Here is a 14,031-nt window from a genome sequence, read left to right on the forward strand (position 1 = left end):
GCGGTTTGTGGTTACCTAAACAAGCGCGGCCTCGGTCGTTGACTTCGGCGCCACATTCAAGATCGAGAGACGACGAACACGGCGGCGCGAAGCAGACGGGCGATGGAAAGCACTACAGACAGCGGCGAAAGCTCCCCTCAAGCGAAGGACTCGCCGATAAAAGATCCCCCGCATAATGGTCAAGACATCCGTTCACTGCTGCTCAGAATGTGCGCTTTCGAGACACACACACACACACACACACACACACAGGACATTCAAGGACAGTTGCCATGGCAGCAGGAACGGCAAATTCACAACATAAGTGAAACTTGAGGACGGGGAGTGATTGCGGCGCTCTGATCACCTCGGCCGACGGCGCCCTTCCCTGCAGAGCGAGGCTTCGCTCCTCGTCCCGCCGTTGTGGTTGAGAAGGTGTTTTTGTGCGTGTTCCAAAATATGAAAGTAGCCGGTTTGATCTGCTTCATGGGCCTTCAACTCGCAGGCGGAGGGCAACACTGCGCAACACTGACCTCTTGTGATTCGAAGATATATCATTTTCTCCGTCTTCCCTGTTCTTTACCCTCCTACTTATTCAGGCATCTGGCACTTCTTCTTCTTCTCCTTAGGGTTGATCCCTTCGGGGGTCACCACAATCATCTGCCTACATCTAACCCAACTCTTCCCCTCCATCCATAAACCTCCTCTCTAGTCTTCCTCTGGATCTCCAAGCTCAGCATCCTTCTACCAAGATCTTCTGCCTCCCTCCTCTGTCCATGTCCAAACCATCCCAGTGTGACTTGATCTCCAAACATCTACCATGTGCTGCCCCTCTGAAGAACTCATTCTTGATCCTCTCCATTCTCCTCACTTCCAAAAAGGAAACCTCCAGGTCTTCATCTCTGCTTCCTCCTGCCTGCTAAGGTTACCATGAAGCCCAGTTAGCTTAGCATTCTAGCCTACACAGAAACACCAACAGATGGCAATTCTGGAAGAGATCTCAGCTTCTACTTATTCTTCTCCTCAGTGTCTCCAAACCATACTGTTAATTTAAAGGTAAAATAGGAGGAATCCCAGTGCAAGCGTGTCAAAAAGACCAACATAATCCATCAATTTATAATGCACCATAACCGTTTCCAGCCGGGTTCGAGGCCCGCTGGTGGAGAACTGAGCTCGTCGTGTTGAGCGTTGGACCAGGTCGCTCTTCAATAAAACCCAGACGCTTCTAATCCTTGATCCACTTCTGGATCCTGCACGTTCAGGAACCTATTTCATTGTTGCATTTTTCCAAGCATTGGTGGTTCAGTGGTAGAATTCTCGCCTGCCACGCGGGAGGCCCGGGTTCGATTCCCGGCCAATGCAACTAAAACTTTTGCCACAGCGAATAATAAATCATTGATGGTTAAACAAATGACTACACCATAAACAATAATGGTCACAGGTCTGCTTTTGCAGGACTGTTTGTCACTGACGAGGTACTACATGAGTGCAAAAGGTAGTGTTCTAACCCAGACTCCACCTAAGTTTTTTTTTTTATTATTATTGAACATAAATAGTACAAACAAATTTACATATGTACAAATAAACATGGCAAGGTAGAACTAAATGTCAATGAAACAACCGAGGATGAGGACGCAAAGGACATAAGGACTTTAGTTCTCCACTCTATCCAAGTAGAATTGTTGTTTAAATTTAATCAGCGAGTTCATTTGACAAAAACAGAACCCTATAAATCAGGTGTTTAGTGGAATGAAAGTAATTTTATCTTGATGTTATTGTAATTTGTATTTGTGCAGAACAACTCTGTGAACCCGAATCGTGCTCTATAAATTACTTCAGTGACACAATGTGGAAGTTTATTTACTTACCGAACAGTAAACACGCTGTATCAGCGCGGCTCTGCCTTCCAAAGATGGCCGCCGTCCGAATAAGAAATGCCCAAAGCGTCAGTTTGGCTCTCCGGGCGACAAACTGCAGTCAACATGAACTGTGTGGCTTCACTCCGGCTACTTCCGGGTCAGTCAGGGAACCAATCACGCCCCTGTCGCGTATTGGCACGCAATTAGCGCTTGTTGCTAACGGAGTGCTAGCAATAAAACGTTTCAAGCGAAGAGAGCTCGCATGTTGTCTCCTCCGTCGTCAACTCTGTGTTTTACCACTAGGTTAAATTTATCTACAAAACACGTCCGCTGTTTTAACTTTGATCGCGGCGTAGATACATGCGGCTGTGAAGCTAGCTGCCGTGATTGAGCTAGCGGGCCGCAACGTACCGATGCGGATACGTCCAGTCGGTAGCCAGCTAGCGAGCTAGCTAGCTAGCTTGGTCGCTAGCAGTCGTTCAGACACCTGTCACACGCCTGATTTGTGTGCCCTCGTCAATTATTGCCTTTATTTTGTTTATAAGTTTAATAAGGAACAGTCAAGCCAGGTGTAGTGTATTATTTTATCCCATAAAAGTAAAAAAACAACAACTCTGGAATAACATTGACTTGACACAACATTTTTATCAGAAAAAAAAGCTAGCTAAATAAGACTAGGAACACTGAATAATACCAGGATGAGTGACAGTACTAGTGTTTTCAAAAAGGTTGGCAAAGTACTTTGCTGAGGTACTTTCCACTCAGTTATTTTTTAATGGCGTGTTTATTAGTTTTGCATTGCAAAAAATGCCGAACAAGCTAGAACAATGTCTCTGTTAGCCGTCGAGGTCTTACCAATGTTGAACCTGGCTTCCTATTTATAGTTCACGATCGTCTATCAACACGATTGGAAGCGTAAACAAATATAGATGTGTATAAAATAGAGAAAGAGAAAATGACCTTTGTTTTGGTAACGGAGATGTTTATTTAGACAACTGAATGCATGCCAGAGGGAACTGTGTTACAGCAGCAGTAACGTTCAGCTCTCAGTTTGCTAACTCCTGTGCAGAGTCCGGGATCAGGGACAAACTAAACTCTCCGGTTTTGGTTCACAACTCGTATCTGCTCTAATTCATCGCATCGACACATTTTGCTTTTTGTGTTTTAAAGGAACAGAGGGAAGAGAAGGGGCGCTGTTGAACGGAAGATCAAGTATTTGGGATCTTGAACCTCCCTGGGCGGTGGATCACGGGGTTGTTATTGTTGTCGTTGTTACTGTTTTGGCAAAAGGACAAAAGTAATTCACGCCTCGCTTTAAGGGAACTTTACCTCTCACACAAAACACTTAAAGACGATAAAAAAGATGCACTTACTGTAGGTAGCATTCACATGCAGTATAAGGTGTCTTTTCCTCAGACTAGATTTAACTCCTTTTTTTTCTCCACTATTTATTACAGAGATTCACAGCTAATGTTTTTTTTTTTTTCTTTTTTTTGATTCTTTTTTTTTTTGTTCCAGTTTGGGGGATTATCTTACACTTAATGGCTTCCGGATGAAGAAAAAGGCATGTCGGATGGACGCGGAGGAAAGGAAAGGTACTGAAATGATCTGTTACAAAAAGTAAAAAGATAGAATTGTGCTTTTCATCAGCGAGATATCTGTCACAAAGTGTGGTTCACGACACAAACCCCTGAAACTTGTGCTCCTAAAATACACCATCCATCCCGAAAAAAGGGGACATTCCTCCACATAATTGCAGCCAGTTGGTCCAAAGATTTCTTAATTACTGTTGCCGTTGTTTTTTTTTTTTTTCTCTCTCTCTCTAATGATGAGCCAAAAATACCATAATATCAAAAATAAATGCAACCCTTTCACAAAACAATGAGCAATAAATAATGATCAAGTGGTATTCTTGTACTGTATTTGTACTGTATATACACAGAGAGTTAACGTTGTATATATGTACACAAAACAAGTGGCAGTCTACCTCAGCATAGCCTACGGCGGGAAGGGGTTGGGGAGGGATTCGTGCCCAGACTCTATAAATCCCAGGAAAAAAAGCAACAACGAAATAACTTACACAGAATCCTCAGGAAGCCGAGGGGATTATGCACAATGAGACCGCTGTGTTGCTTTTTTTTTTTTTTTTTTTTTTCCCAGTCCCCTGTAACAGAAGCATCGGTTTGTAAAAGGAAAGAAAAGGTATAAAAGGAAAAAAAAAATGTAATTAGGTAGGGTGTAAAAAAAAAAAAAAAAAAAATAGAATTTGATAAAACAACTAGCTTATTAAAACATCGCTCGACGACAACATGCATGATGCGTTCCCAGCCTCTGGAGCTCCGGGTGTTTGTGAAGTCACACCTTCACTTCACCCTCTGCGGTGCCTTTTCACGCTCCTTCAAGAGTGCCGTCGTCCTTCCACGCTCCTCAAACATCTCTTCAAAATAGAGTTTCTTTTTTTCTTTTCCTTTTTTTTTGAATCCATTCCACTTACGCTAGCAGTTTGCACGCCGGTGTCGGGAGTTGGGCCGGTTGCAGACGATGCGTGTTTGTCAGTCCGCTCACCGCCGCGCACCTCGCTGAACGTTTTTGTCCTCGTCTTATTTTAGTAGCTTATGTACAAGAGGTTGAAGTGTCTGCCAGGCGGTATCCCAGGCAACCAGCCACATCCTCACACATTTACAGAATGTGTTCCAGCATTTCAGTCCTCCGCTCCTCGCCGTCCTCTTCGCAGGTTATGTGCAATTGTGTCTGAATCGGGGCGGGGGGGGGGGGGTTTATTGTTATTACGCGTGTGCATTTCACGTGTCGCACCATCGCAGTTTATCACAGGTGTTTGTTGCGTCACTTCTTCCGGAGAGGTCACTGAACCGTACACTGGATACACAATCGACAGAATGTGTTTACATTTATGGATGCGGGGTTTTTGTGCTTGTATGTGAAGATCTGTGTTTCTCTGTGCTAAGGTTCTTTTTCTCAGTTGTTGCTTTTTGTGTGTTTTTTTTTTTTTCTCCCCCTCCTTCCTCAAACACTACGTGGGGGTCTTTGAAGCTCGTGGGTTCTCCTGTTGCGTCCCTTCTTATTTTCCTGAATCCGTCTCCACTTGGCCGCGTGCTGGCCGCCGGCCCGAGACCCGCCGGCAGCCTGGGGGTTGCCGTGGTCCCCCTGCCCCCGCTGGCCCCCCTGCACTTTCTGGTTGCTCCTCGTCGCCTGGACACTCGACGTACCCGGGTTCTGCTGGCTTTTCTGGCCTTGCGCCGGTCCGTCTGCCGTCGGACTCCCACCCTGGAGCCAGTGCCGGCTCTGTGGCGGGACGGCTTGTTGCTTCTGCGCGGTGGGAGCCGAAGCCTTCGGTCGCAGCGGGGAGCTGGACGCGCCGCCGCCGTCCGCTTTGCCCTGACCGTTGGGTGTCTTGACCCTCTTCTGCTTGCGTTCCTTCTTCCACACCCGATCGCAGAACTCCTCCACGCTGTTGAGGTCCGGGTGGTCCAGGAGAGACAGGAAGTCTCTGTACCAAACCCGGTGCTTGGTCGAGTGGCTTAACCCGCCTCCGACGCTCGGGAGGCCCGGGAGGCCCGGGAGGATGTCGCCCAGCCTCTGGGTGGGGATAACATGCAGGCTGAGACGCAGCAGGGGCTGGATGAAGCCGTGCTCCACCGCCTGGCAGTGGTAGATCCCCGTGTCTGTCTGAGATAGACTGCGTATGAGCAGGCCCTGCTCCGTACGGAGAACCCTGTCATCCAGCTTGATCTGGAAGAGACAGAACCACACAGTTCGGGAGTTCGATATGCGGAATGTAAAAAACAACGCGTTTTCCGGGTCAGTCAATCTCACACCGAGCGTTGTTGTTCTAAGCGACGACGGCGGCTTTGCACGAGCGAGAGGCATCGAGAAGCGCCGTGTTTTTGTTTCTGAAAAGAAACCCGCGCGTGCATGACTCAGCCCGGACGTCCCGGATTGTGTTTCATCGCCTCGCTAAAACAACACCCCGATCGCCCAGACAGTAGAGAAAGCTGGAATATTTGGTAACGGCATATAAACATTCACACCTCCAGATTTGAAGTCTCTCCGGGTCACCGGGGAGAAAGGGATAAAAGGGCCAGAGGTCACGGTAGGATAACAGAGAGGGGTAAAGGTGGGCCTCGGGGCACTCACCCTGTTTTGTCTGCAGTCATTGAGCTGATTCAAAACAGATGGAAAAGTTCATATTTGTGACTGGTGGTCATTCAGCTGTTAACTACTAACACACGGAAAGGCCGTGGCTTCTGACGCCTCACTCGTCATTATGTGCATCCGTATGATATGGCAGTTACGGCAACATTTTCAATTACGGAACCCTGGATCTGGGGTAAAAGCTTTAACGCAACACAACTGTGTGCGAGAGATGCTTTTTAACATTGCTTCGCAGGAAGAGAAAACATCCAGAGCTGAGTATAAGTGCTGCAGAAAAAATATTTTGGCACCGGGTATAATGAAATAAAGGCCATCTAGCACAGGGACACTAAAAATGTTCTACTTTTTCGTGATAACAATAACAATAATATTGATATTACCATGAAATATGATACGTTCCCTGGGATTTATCTTAGCACGTGCTTTGTTCCGACGGACTTAAACGCACCTCGTGTTTGCGCTCGTCGTTGGGCCTCTGCAGCTGCCAGTAGATGATGGCCCTCTGAGACTTTGGGCTGCACTCCAGGAACATGCTACTGTTTTCCACACCGAACACACTCCGGTCCTCCACGCTGCCGCCGTAGCTGTCCGTTTCATCTGCTCGAATACAAAAACACACACACACACACACACACACACACACGGGGCGGTGAGAACGTGCAGCGAGGGGCGAAGTCGATTTGACTTTGCGTCGGTCGGCTACCGTGATGTTGAAGGTCGGAGCACTGAGAGAGAGGGTCCCCGTTCCTTATGTCCTGACGTCTGGTTCTCCTGGAGGGAGAAGATACATTTCTAGTCAAATCAAACGGCACTAGCGACATTAAGAAAATAGTAAAAACATGAATATGTTCTGTATTGTCTAACAATGGCCACTAGAGGGCAATGTTACACAACGCTGCATGAAAAATGAGGATGGAAAATGAGACTATATTCAGTCCAAACCCCACCGGTAAACCAACTTAGCCGAATGTAAGAGACATAAACCTGCAATGCAATGGCTTGTGCTTTAATAACTTGGCAGGGGTGTTAGCGGGCCCAAAAAAAACCCCACAAAAAACACCGGATATTATTTCACCGCCGATACGCGCTGCAGAGCTACGCCCAGTCTCCTGACTGCAAAAAGGTAGGATTTTACAGCCCTGTCACTCTATGGAGGTGTCTCCATGCTCCTCACTGTCATGGTCTCAGGGTTGCTGTGAGAAAGCTGATGGAGATGGTGGGGTGAGCCAAAGGTGAGCCCCGCTTCGGAGGGAAATGTGGTAGGGAGTGGAGAAAAGTGGAATCATTATAGGTTGGAAAAGAAACAGATGGGATGGAATGATGTGTGTGAGACTTTTGCATGCACAGCCCTTCCACCCTCCACCTCCTCCCCCCCCCCCCACCACCCCGGTGTCTGGACACTCGTCTTCCTGTCTCTGCGTCACCCCTGTCCCTCCACGTTACAATTTTCCCCCGGAGCTCGCGCCGTGCCGGCGATCTGGCTCGCGTTCTCGGTGAGATCGAGGACAGAAAGTGCGCAGGAGGGAAACTATTTGCAGCGCAAAGGAGAGCGGAGAGGAACCGTCTCCGACCTTAACTATGGGGTGTGCCATCTCCTCTGCAACCCTGCCAACCTGGAGCGTACCCACTGGCCTACTTCTGCTGGTGTGAGAAGTTCTGGACGGACCAGATGACGGGGTGTAGCGCAGCGAGTGTGTGTGTGTGTGTGTGTGTGTGTGTGTGTGTGAGCACTGTTGTGGTCGGCCTAATGCTGCTACATCCAGCAGAGGGTAATTTGAGGGTGTGTATGCTTATACCTCCTGGTTGCGGGGTGAAGTGGTCAGACGGCGTCTGTTGGCTATAATTTTGTGTGTGTGTGAGTGTGTGTGTAGTCGCATGTCTGTATTTTAATATGTTGTCCCTAAATCTAGGCTGTAGGCTGATGGGATCACGGCGTCCAACCACTGTTCCAGGCAGAGGCTGTAAACCAGGACGTCTTTTCTAGGAATGCGTGCTTCTGTGCTGCATGGCTGGGTTCTGCACCTGTGTAATATTCCCACACCAGATTGCTTCCATGTTTGGCTTTTTTTTTTTTTTTTTTGGCACGTTCCCGTTCTCTGCGATCACTTTTTGGCTCCGCGGTACAAGCTAATGGGTCAGTGGAGGTCTTAGTCGGTTAAACGCGCTTTTATACTCGAAAAGCCCCGAGGCAGACGTTTACAGCCCGTTGCATAAGCACAATGCAGGTGTGCTAATAACTCCCAGGTGTGACGACGCCACCATAGCGGGATGCTACGAAAACAAAATGGGGCTGCGAACAATGAGAATAAATAAAGATGGAATAAGAGCTGTGCGCGATGTGTGCGCGCCAATACCTCTTGGCGGTGGGGAAGTATCTGGAGCACTCGGCGCCATCCCAGGCACAATAAGGGTCCCTGGCCAAGCAGCACTCGGCGCAAGCTTTCCCGTACACCTCGCAACGGTGCAGAGACATCTGCGATACGCCCAGGGCCGAGCCGAGGTATAGCTGTTGCTGTGGAAAAAAAGGAACGGCGAGGCGTTGGGATGAAACGTATCCGTTGGGCTCGTGAGAAAAACAACAAACATCCCGGCGAATCCAGATTGAGTCATTAGGTTATTCAGCTCTCCTTTGTGGAGATCAATGGAAGTTGTGGTGCAGGAAAGACAATGTTTTTCAAGCATCTGTCATGAAGAGAGATAACACGTCTGTTCGTGGAATCTTTCAATGAACACCCCACACACACACACACACACACACACACAAACACACAGCCGTTGTCCTTGGCGACCACAAGTGCTGCCTTTGAGTACTCAGCTCATAAGTGTTTTCTCCGAAAATAATATAACCGCATAGTTCACATTTCTTCATTCCAACTTGTTTTTCCTCGAAATGTTTTATGCAGAAAAAAAAACCCCAACAAATTATCATAACCGGAGCCGGTGAATTTAAGACGTCGCCGGTTTTGATTTCCAAAAGAAGGATGATAAGAAGAAAAATGATCCCTCGCTATAACGCGGTTTACTTTTCACGGTTTCGCTACTTCACGGATTTGCATGGCGCATTGTGTTCCGCATTCTGATTGGCTCAAAAGTCACTCCGATTCTTCTCTACCTGTGCGTCAATAACGTCGCAGTTTAATACGTACACGTACGTAAAACAGCTTGACAAATTTACATCACGTACGTGCAAATTCTCTTGCAATTTCCACTTTCTCTAAAACCCATAATGTTGACAAAAGGGCCCAAAAGGCAGCGGAAGATGCTATCTGTGGCAGATAAAGTTAAACTTCTGGACATGCTAAGGGAAGCTAAAAGCTATGCGGCTGTAGGTCGGCATCACGGAATGAATGAATCTTCCGTTCGTTCCGTAAAGAAGGAAGAAAAAAACATAAGGACGACAGCGGCGATAAGTTTTAATGAGGATGCAAAAAGGGTTGCAACTGTCCGCAATTTTTTTCATAATCATTTTTAATTTTCTCTCATTTAATCCAATTACTGGGGTCGCAGTGGGCGGAGCTAATCTCCGCCATTTGAAGCCTTCTGTTCACATTGATGATTAAAATTATGATTTGACAGTACAGCACAGAAGTTATTTGTTGAAAAAAACGTTTCTAAAGTACAGTACTTTTATTTGCAAAATGATTTGGTCTTTCTTTTCAATGTATAATAGAGTATTTAATTGTATAATAATTGTAAAAAAAAAAAGTAAAGGTTTCTACTTCACGGCTTTTGCCTATCATGGGCTCTTTTTGGAACGTCACACCCGAGAAAAACAAGGTTAAACCGTAAAGCATCACACCAGCTCCTCTTTGTACAGCAGGTTTCAAGTCATGTTTGTAATATAACATCCTGGGTGTGATACCATTAAAAGAAAATCATTTAGCACTTCATAAGCAAAGGAATAAATCACAGGTGATAAGGTTGAAGGCAGTGTGCGACGGTGTTTATGGTCTGTGGGCCAAGAACCATTTTGTCTCTGTGGGTTTTATGTTCTGTAGAATGTTTAACCTATGATCCCCTTCTGTCTCTGCCTTGGATGAACCCCTCAGTGAAACATTACCTGTTTGGTTGACAGCTCCATGGCGGTAATGGGAGTTGGCTCCTGCAATAAAAAAAACAAAGACGACCTATTCAACACCGGGTGAAGGTAATCGCGTCTTATCTTATGCCGTAAATCTTATAAAACCCCATCGTTCATCGCCGGAATCCGGCTTGTTTTTGTTGAGCAGCCGTTCGTCACGTCCTACCCTGAAGACGGTCATCTCCTCCAGCACCACCTCTTCCAGGTCGTGCCAGCTTTCCCTGGGGATCGTCACCACCTTCAGCACCGTGCCCACGTCTGGAAAAACAGACACAATACAGACGGGAATAGCGGAATTCAGCCTTTTGGAATATTGTCGGGCGATTTGACCCGAACTTTGCGCGCTTGCGTACCCGTGCCGATGAACATGACGTCGTACTGCCCGTCTTCCGCCTCCACTCTGTCGACCACCAGCTGGGAGAACTGGTAGTCCACGTCGGTCCTCACCATGATGGGACGCCCCCCGATGGGTTGCACCGGGTTGTACATGGCGGGGTGCCCCCTGGCGAAGGTGATGACTTCGTCCGGGAGGTCCTTGGTGGAGTCAAAGCCTCCGAATGTCTTACTCGGGCACTGAGCACGGGGAAGGAGGTGGAAGGTAGATTTGAAGCCGGCGGCGGTGAGTGTTTTTATCAGTAAATGTAGTATATTTATCTTGAAAATACAAATTGATAAGCGGTTTTAAGGGTATCGCGTTTATCAGTAAGGGTTGAGGGAAATGCCGCAATTTCACTGTTAGCTCACGTAACCAGAGCAGCTGCAGCCGTGCCTGCGTTGTTTTCTTGCTAAGCCTACTTTCAATTAGCCGTGATGCTAAACAAATAGCGAATCACGAAAGACCGAGGGAGGAGGCGGACTCGTATGTCTGCAGAGGCTGGTTTTAGCCACGCCGCTCCGATGCTTTCGACCGACGCATGTGCCTAATATCACAAAAATAAACAACTTCTTGTGTGACTTCCTGGTTCCGGAAGTCTCCGTTGACCAACTTGAAGGTCATATATCTGTCAAGTGACTATTTTCTCCCCTTTTTGTAGACAGTGTGGCTCACAATTTGAGGCCTTTCAGAGCTTTAAGTTACAAAGGTGCCAGATCAGTTTGTGCTTGTCAGGCAACCATCTTTGATTCGGCACCCTGTGGTGTCAATTACAGGCAAACTAGGTAATAATTATAGCTTTTTTTTTTTTTTGTGAGTCATCCAAGAAAAAGAGAAACAGACGTCCGCTATCAAAGCACATTCGTCATCCTCCTCATCGATTAGCAGTGAGGTTGTTTGCGATCGTTTCTAGGATTCCAGAATCCCAGGACTGGTCGGAAGCGACCGAAGCTAACGGGGTAGCGGGCTCGCTAGCATCCGATTGTTTTTCCCGCGATCGTCGGCGGCTACTTTAGCTTGGACTCACGGTTCCGGGCCGGGGGTACGGCACCCTCCCCTGGAAGGGCACCCACTGGTAGTTGGGCCCGTCTCTGTGGGCGTAGGGACCCAGGAAAACCCTCCGGATGTCGGCCATGTTGTACATGCACACCGCCGAACCTTTAAAGATGTTACTGTCGAGAGAAGGGGACGTGGTGGGGAGGAAGGAATGACGGAGAGGGCGGTGATGGAAAGACACGACAAAGAAAAACAAAAGGGATTCGTCAACGATCGGTCACAGGACGGGGATGAGGAGCTCGTGAAATACTGAAGAAATGACGCTTCGTCGCACAAAGAGCAAGCAAGCGGGGTTGTCATTAACTAAGTACACGGATGACAGATCGGGACTCTTCTCCGATCGCTCCCGGCCTCTCGAGAACAGACAGGAATTTGGGCGAAGCACCAGCGGAGCAGGAGATCAGGTCCAGGACGTGTTTGAAATCCCCTCCGGTGTTTTTGCAATCGTGCACATGGGCCAGATGGATGGATTTTAGCTTTTGGCAAACCAGACCGGGTCCAAAACCAGGCGGAGGCGATTGACCGTACAGAGCGGGAGGCATTCATGTGGGTTTTCTTCAAATTCATCCAGAGGAAAACAACTCACAATCCAAAAGGAATCTGCCACTTATTCGGTGAGTCATGTGAACAATGGGATAAATAGTTCGGCGCGATCGACACCGGGTCCGTTTCGCGACTCTTAGCGTTGAGGCGCTCGTACAGCGAGGGTTAAAAATCGTCCTCATCTCAAGTTCACCCGTAAACTTGCCGTCACTTTGGAGAATTTCCCCGCGGCCGGCAGTTCTCTCGCATTTGCGAGGAAGCGAATGCATCAGTGAGATTCGCGGCATCTTTTGTCTCGCCGACGGCCACCGGGAAGTTGTATCAGACTAATTAGGGAAGTGGTCGGCGCACAAAGAGCCGACGGTACCCGGCAAAGCGCGGAAGATGAATGGATTAGCATTTGAAAATGTTAATTACACAGAAATTCAATTAACTCCGGGGGCAAGGAAAAAAAAAACACACACTCCCGGCGTCTGTCCTTTCGGAAATGCGAGTGTGTGTTCGTGCAGACGCATGCTGTTTGTGTGCGGAGGAGCGATTGCACGGAAACCCCCCCCCCACAAGAAAAGGCCGGCGCGCACAAATCGGGGCACAATCAAACATTGATCCGTCAGCGGCGGCGTCTTTGTGCCTCATTAAGCAGCGACATTAAAAGCCGGCCCCTCGGAATCTCCGCGCCGTTCATCTCTGAAAACCCACCACTCAGAAAACCAATTAAACCACTCTAATTCCTCAATGCCCCATAATTGAATTTGAAAGTGTGTGTGTGTGTGTGTGAAGGCGCACATGTGGGCGCGGCTAGGCTTAGCGTAGCGCGCCGGCCCTTCCGTCGAGGGACGCCATACGGGTCCGGCGATGCTCATCCCGGGTTTTATCGTTAGCGCTGATTAATGGGAAGGTGTTTGCACCCTCCCTCCCTTTCTACCGCCACTTTTTTTTTTTTTTTTTTACAGAAAAATGCAAATTCACGACCCCCATAAGCGCCAGCATCCGTACCATCCAAGCCCACCTCTCTTTTCACCCGGCCTCCGAAAACCCGATCTGAGGAGAATATCGCGTTTCATGTCGTCCCGTAATCTGGTTTTTCAATGGAGGACGGCACGGGTTGCGGAATCCGACGAACGCGATTTCCATTCCGAGGAGACGCGAGGCGACCGTAAGACACCTGTAAGGGGATTACGGGACGGGGAAGGCTGTCTGGGAATTCGACAGAGGCACGCTTTGTGACCGGCGTCGTGCCGTGTCATTTGAAATGCTTCGGAAATGACAGATAAAGGGATAGAGGGAAGAATGCGAGGGGATGGAATTCCTGAAAGGAAATGTGAAGCGGGTGCCGTTTTTTTTTTTTTTTTTTTTTGGAAAATTCACAGGAAATAACTTGGCCGCTTGAAAAAACATCAGCGCCTTTTTATTTCCTAGCGATGAACCAACAGTCCCCCCCCCCCCCCCGCACGTGTTCGCGTATCATGGCGAGAAGACGCGGCGAGATGCGTACCTGGAAGTGGTGAATACGGCGTAGATGAGCGGGTTCTTTGGGTCCTTGGAGCTCATGAGAAACACGTCCTCTGAAAACACAACGGGTCGGAATGAGTTTTGGCGACGGACGCGAGGACGGCCGGAGCGCCGCGACGCTTACGTAGCTCGTCGAAAGGCGTTTCGATGCCGTTGGCGCCGGGGACTGAACAGATGAGTCGCGCCTTCAGGAAGGTGGTCCATTTGTTCACCAGGCTCCTGTGACCGCCCATGTCGTTCTGCGTTTACAAACAAACGCATCGTGCCATCAGTTTTTTTTTTTTTTTTGTCAGAGAGCGCATTTTTGTTGTTCCTAACATCGTCCGAGTCGTGATTCCAGGTAGATCCGGGATCTGACGGATAAACGGTGACTCAACCAGCTGGCGGGTGGATAATGTGGAATCGCTGTCATTCCAAGGCAAGTCCAGCTTCTTCTGTCCTCTAAAGCAAACCAG

At 48.3% G+C, this 14,031-nt stretch overlaps 1 protein-coding gene and 1 non-coding gene across 2 annotated transcripts in view; one reads left to right on the plus strand and one right to left on the minus strand.

Annotated features, from left to right (window-relative positions):
* The first annotated feature begins 1,270 nt into the window (after positions 1-1,270).
* On the plus strand, positions 1,271-1,341 carry trnag-gcc (transfer RNA glycine (anticodon GCC)). Its single transcript has one exon. It is a non-coding gene; the product is annotated as a tRNA-Gly (tRNA).
* Positions 1,342-4,288: 2,947 nt separating this feature from the next.
* Positions 4,289-14,031, minus strand: part of sema3aa (sema domain, immunoglobulin domain (Ig), short basic domain, secreted, (semaphorin) 3Aa) — a 35,808-nt gene continuing 26,065 nt past the window's right edge. The window contains exons 8-17 of the mRNA XM_086146302.1: positions 13,701-13,815; positions 13,560-13,629; positions 11,493-11,637; positions 10,446-10,665; positions 10,259-10,350; positions 10,072-10,113; positions 8,366-8,523; positions 6,715-6,782; positions 6,460-6,608; positions 4,289-5,588 (exon numbers count right to left, since the gene is read on the minus strand). Coding sequence (XP_086002428.1) covers positions 4,863-5,588; positions 6,460-6,608; positions 6,715-6,782; positions 8,366-8,523; positions 10,072-10,113; positions 10,259-10,350; positions 10,446-10,665; positions 11,493-11,637; positions 13,560-13,629; positions 13,701-13,815 — 1,785 coding nt within the window. The 3' untranslated portion in view covers positions 4,289-4,862. The remainder of the gene's footprint in view (positions 5,589-6,459; positions 6,609-6,714; positions 6,783-8,365; positions 8,524-10,071; positions 10,114-10,258; positions 10,351-10,445; positions 10,666-11,492; positions 11,638-13,559; positions 13,630-13,700; positions 13,816-14,031) is intronic.

This window comes from Fistularia commersonii, chromosome 5 (genome assembly GCF_037954325.1).
Source record: "Fistularia commersonii isolate RoL2024-O1a breed Wild chromosome 5, RoL_Fcom_v1.0, whole genome shotgun sequence".
NCBI lineage: Eukaryota > Metazoa > Chordata > Actinopteri > Syngnathiformes > Fistulariidae > Fistularia > Fistularia commersonii.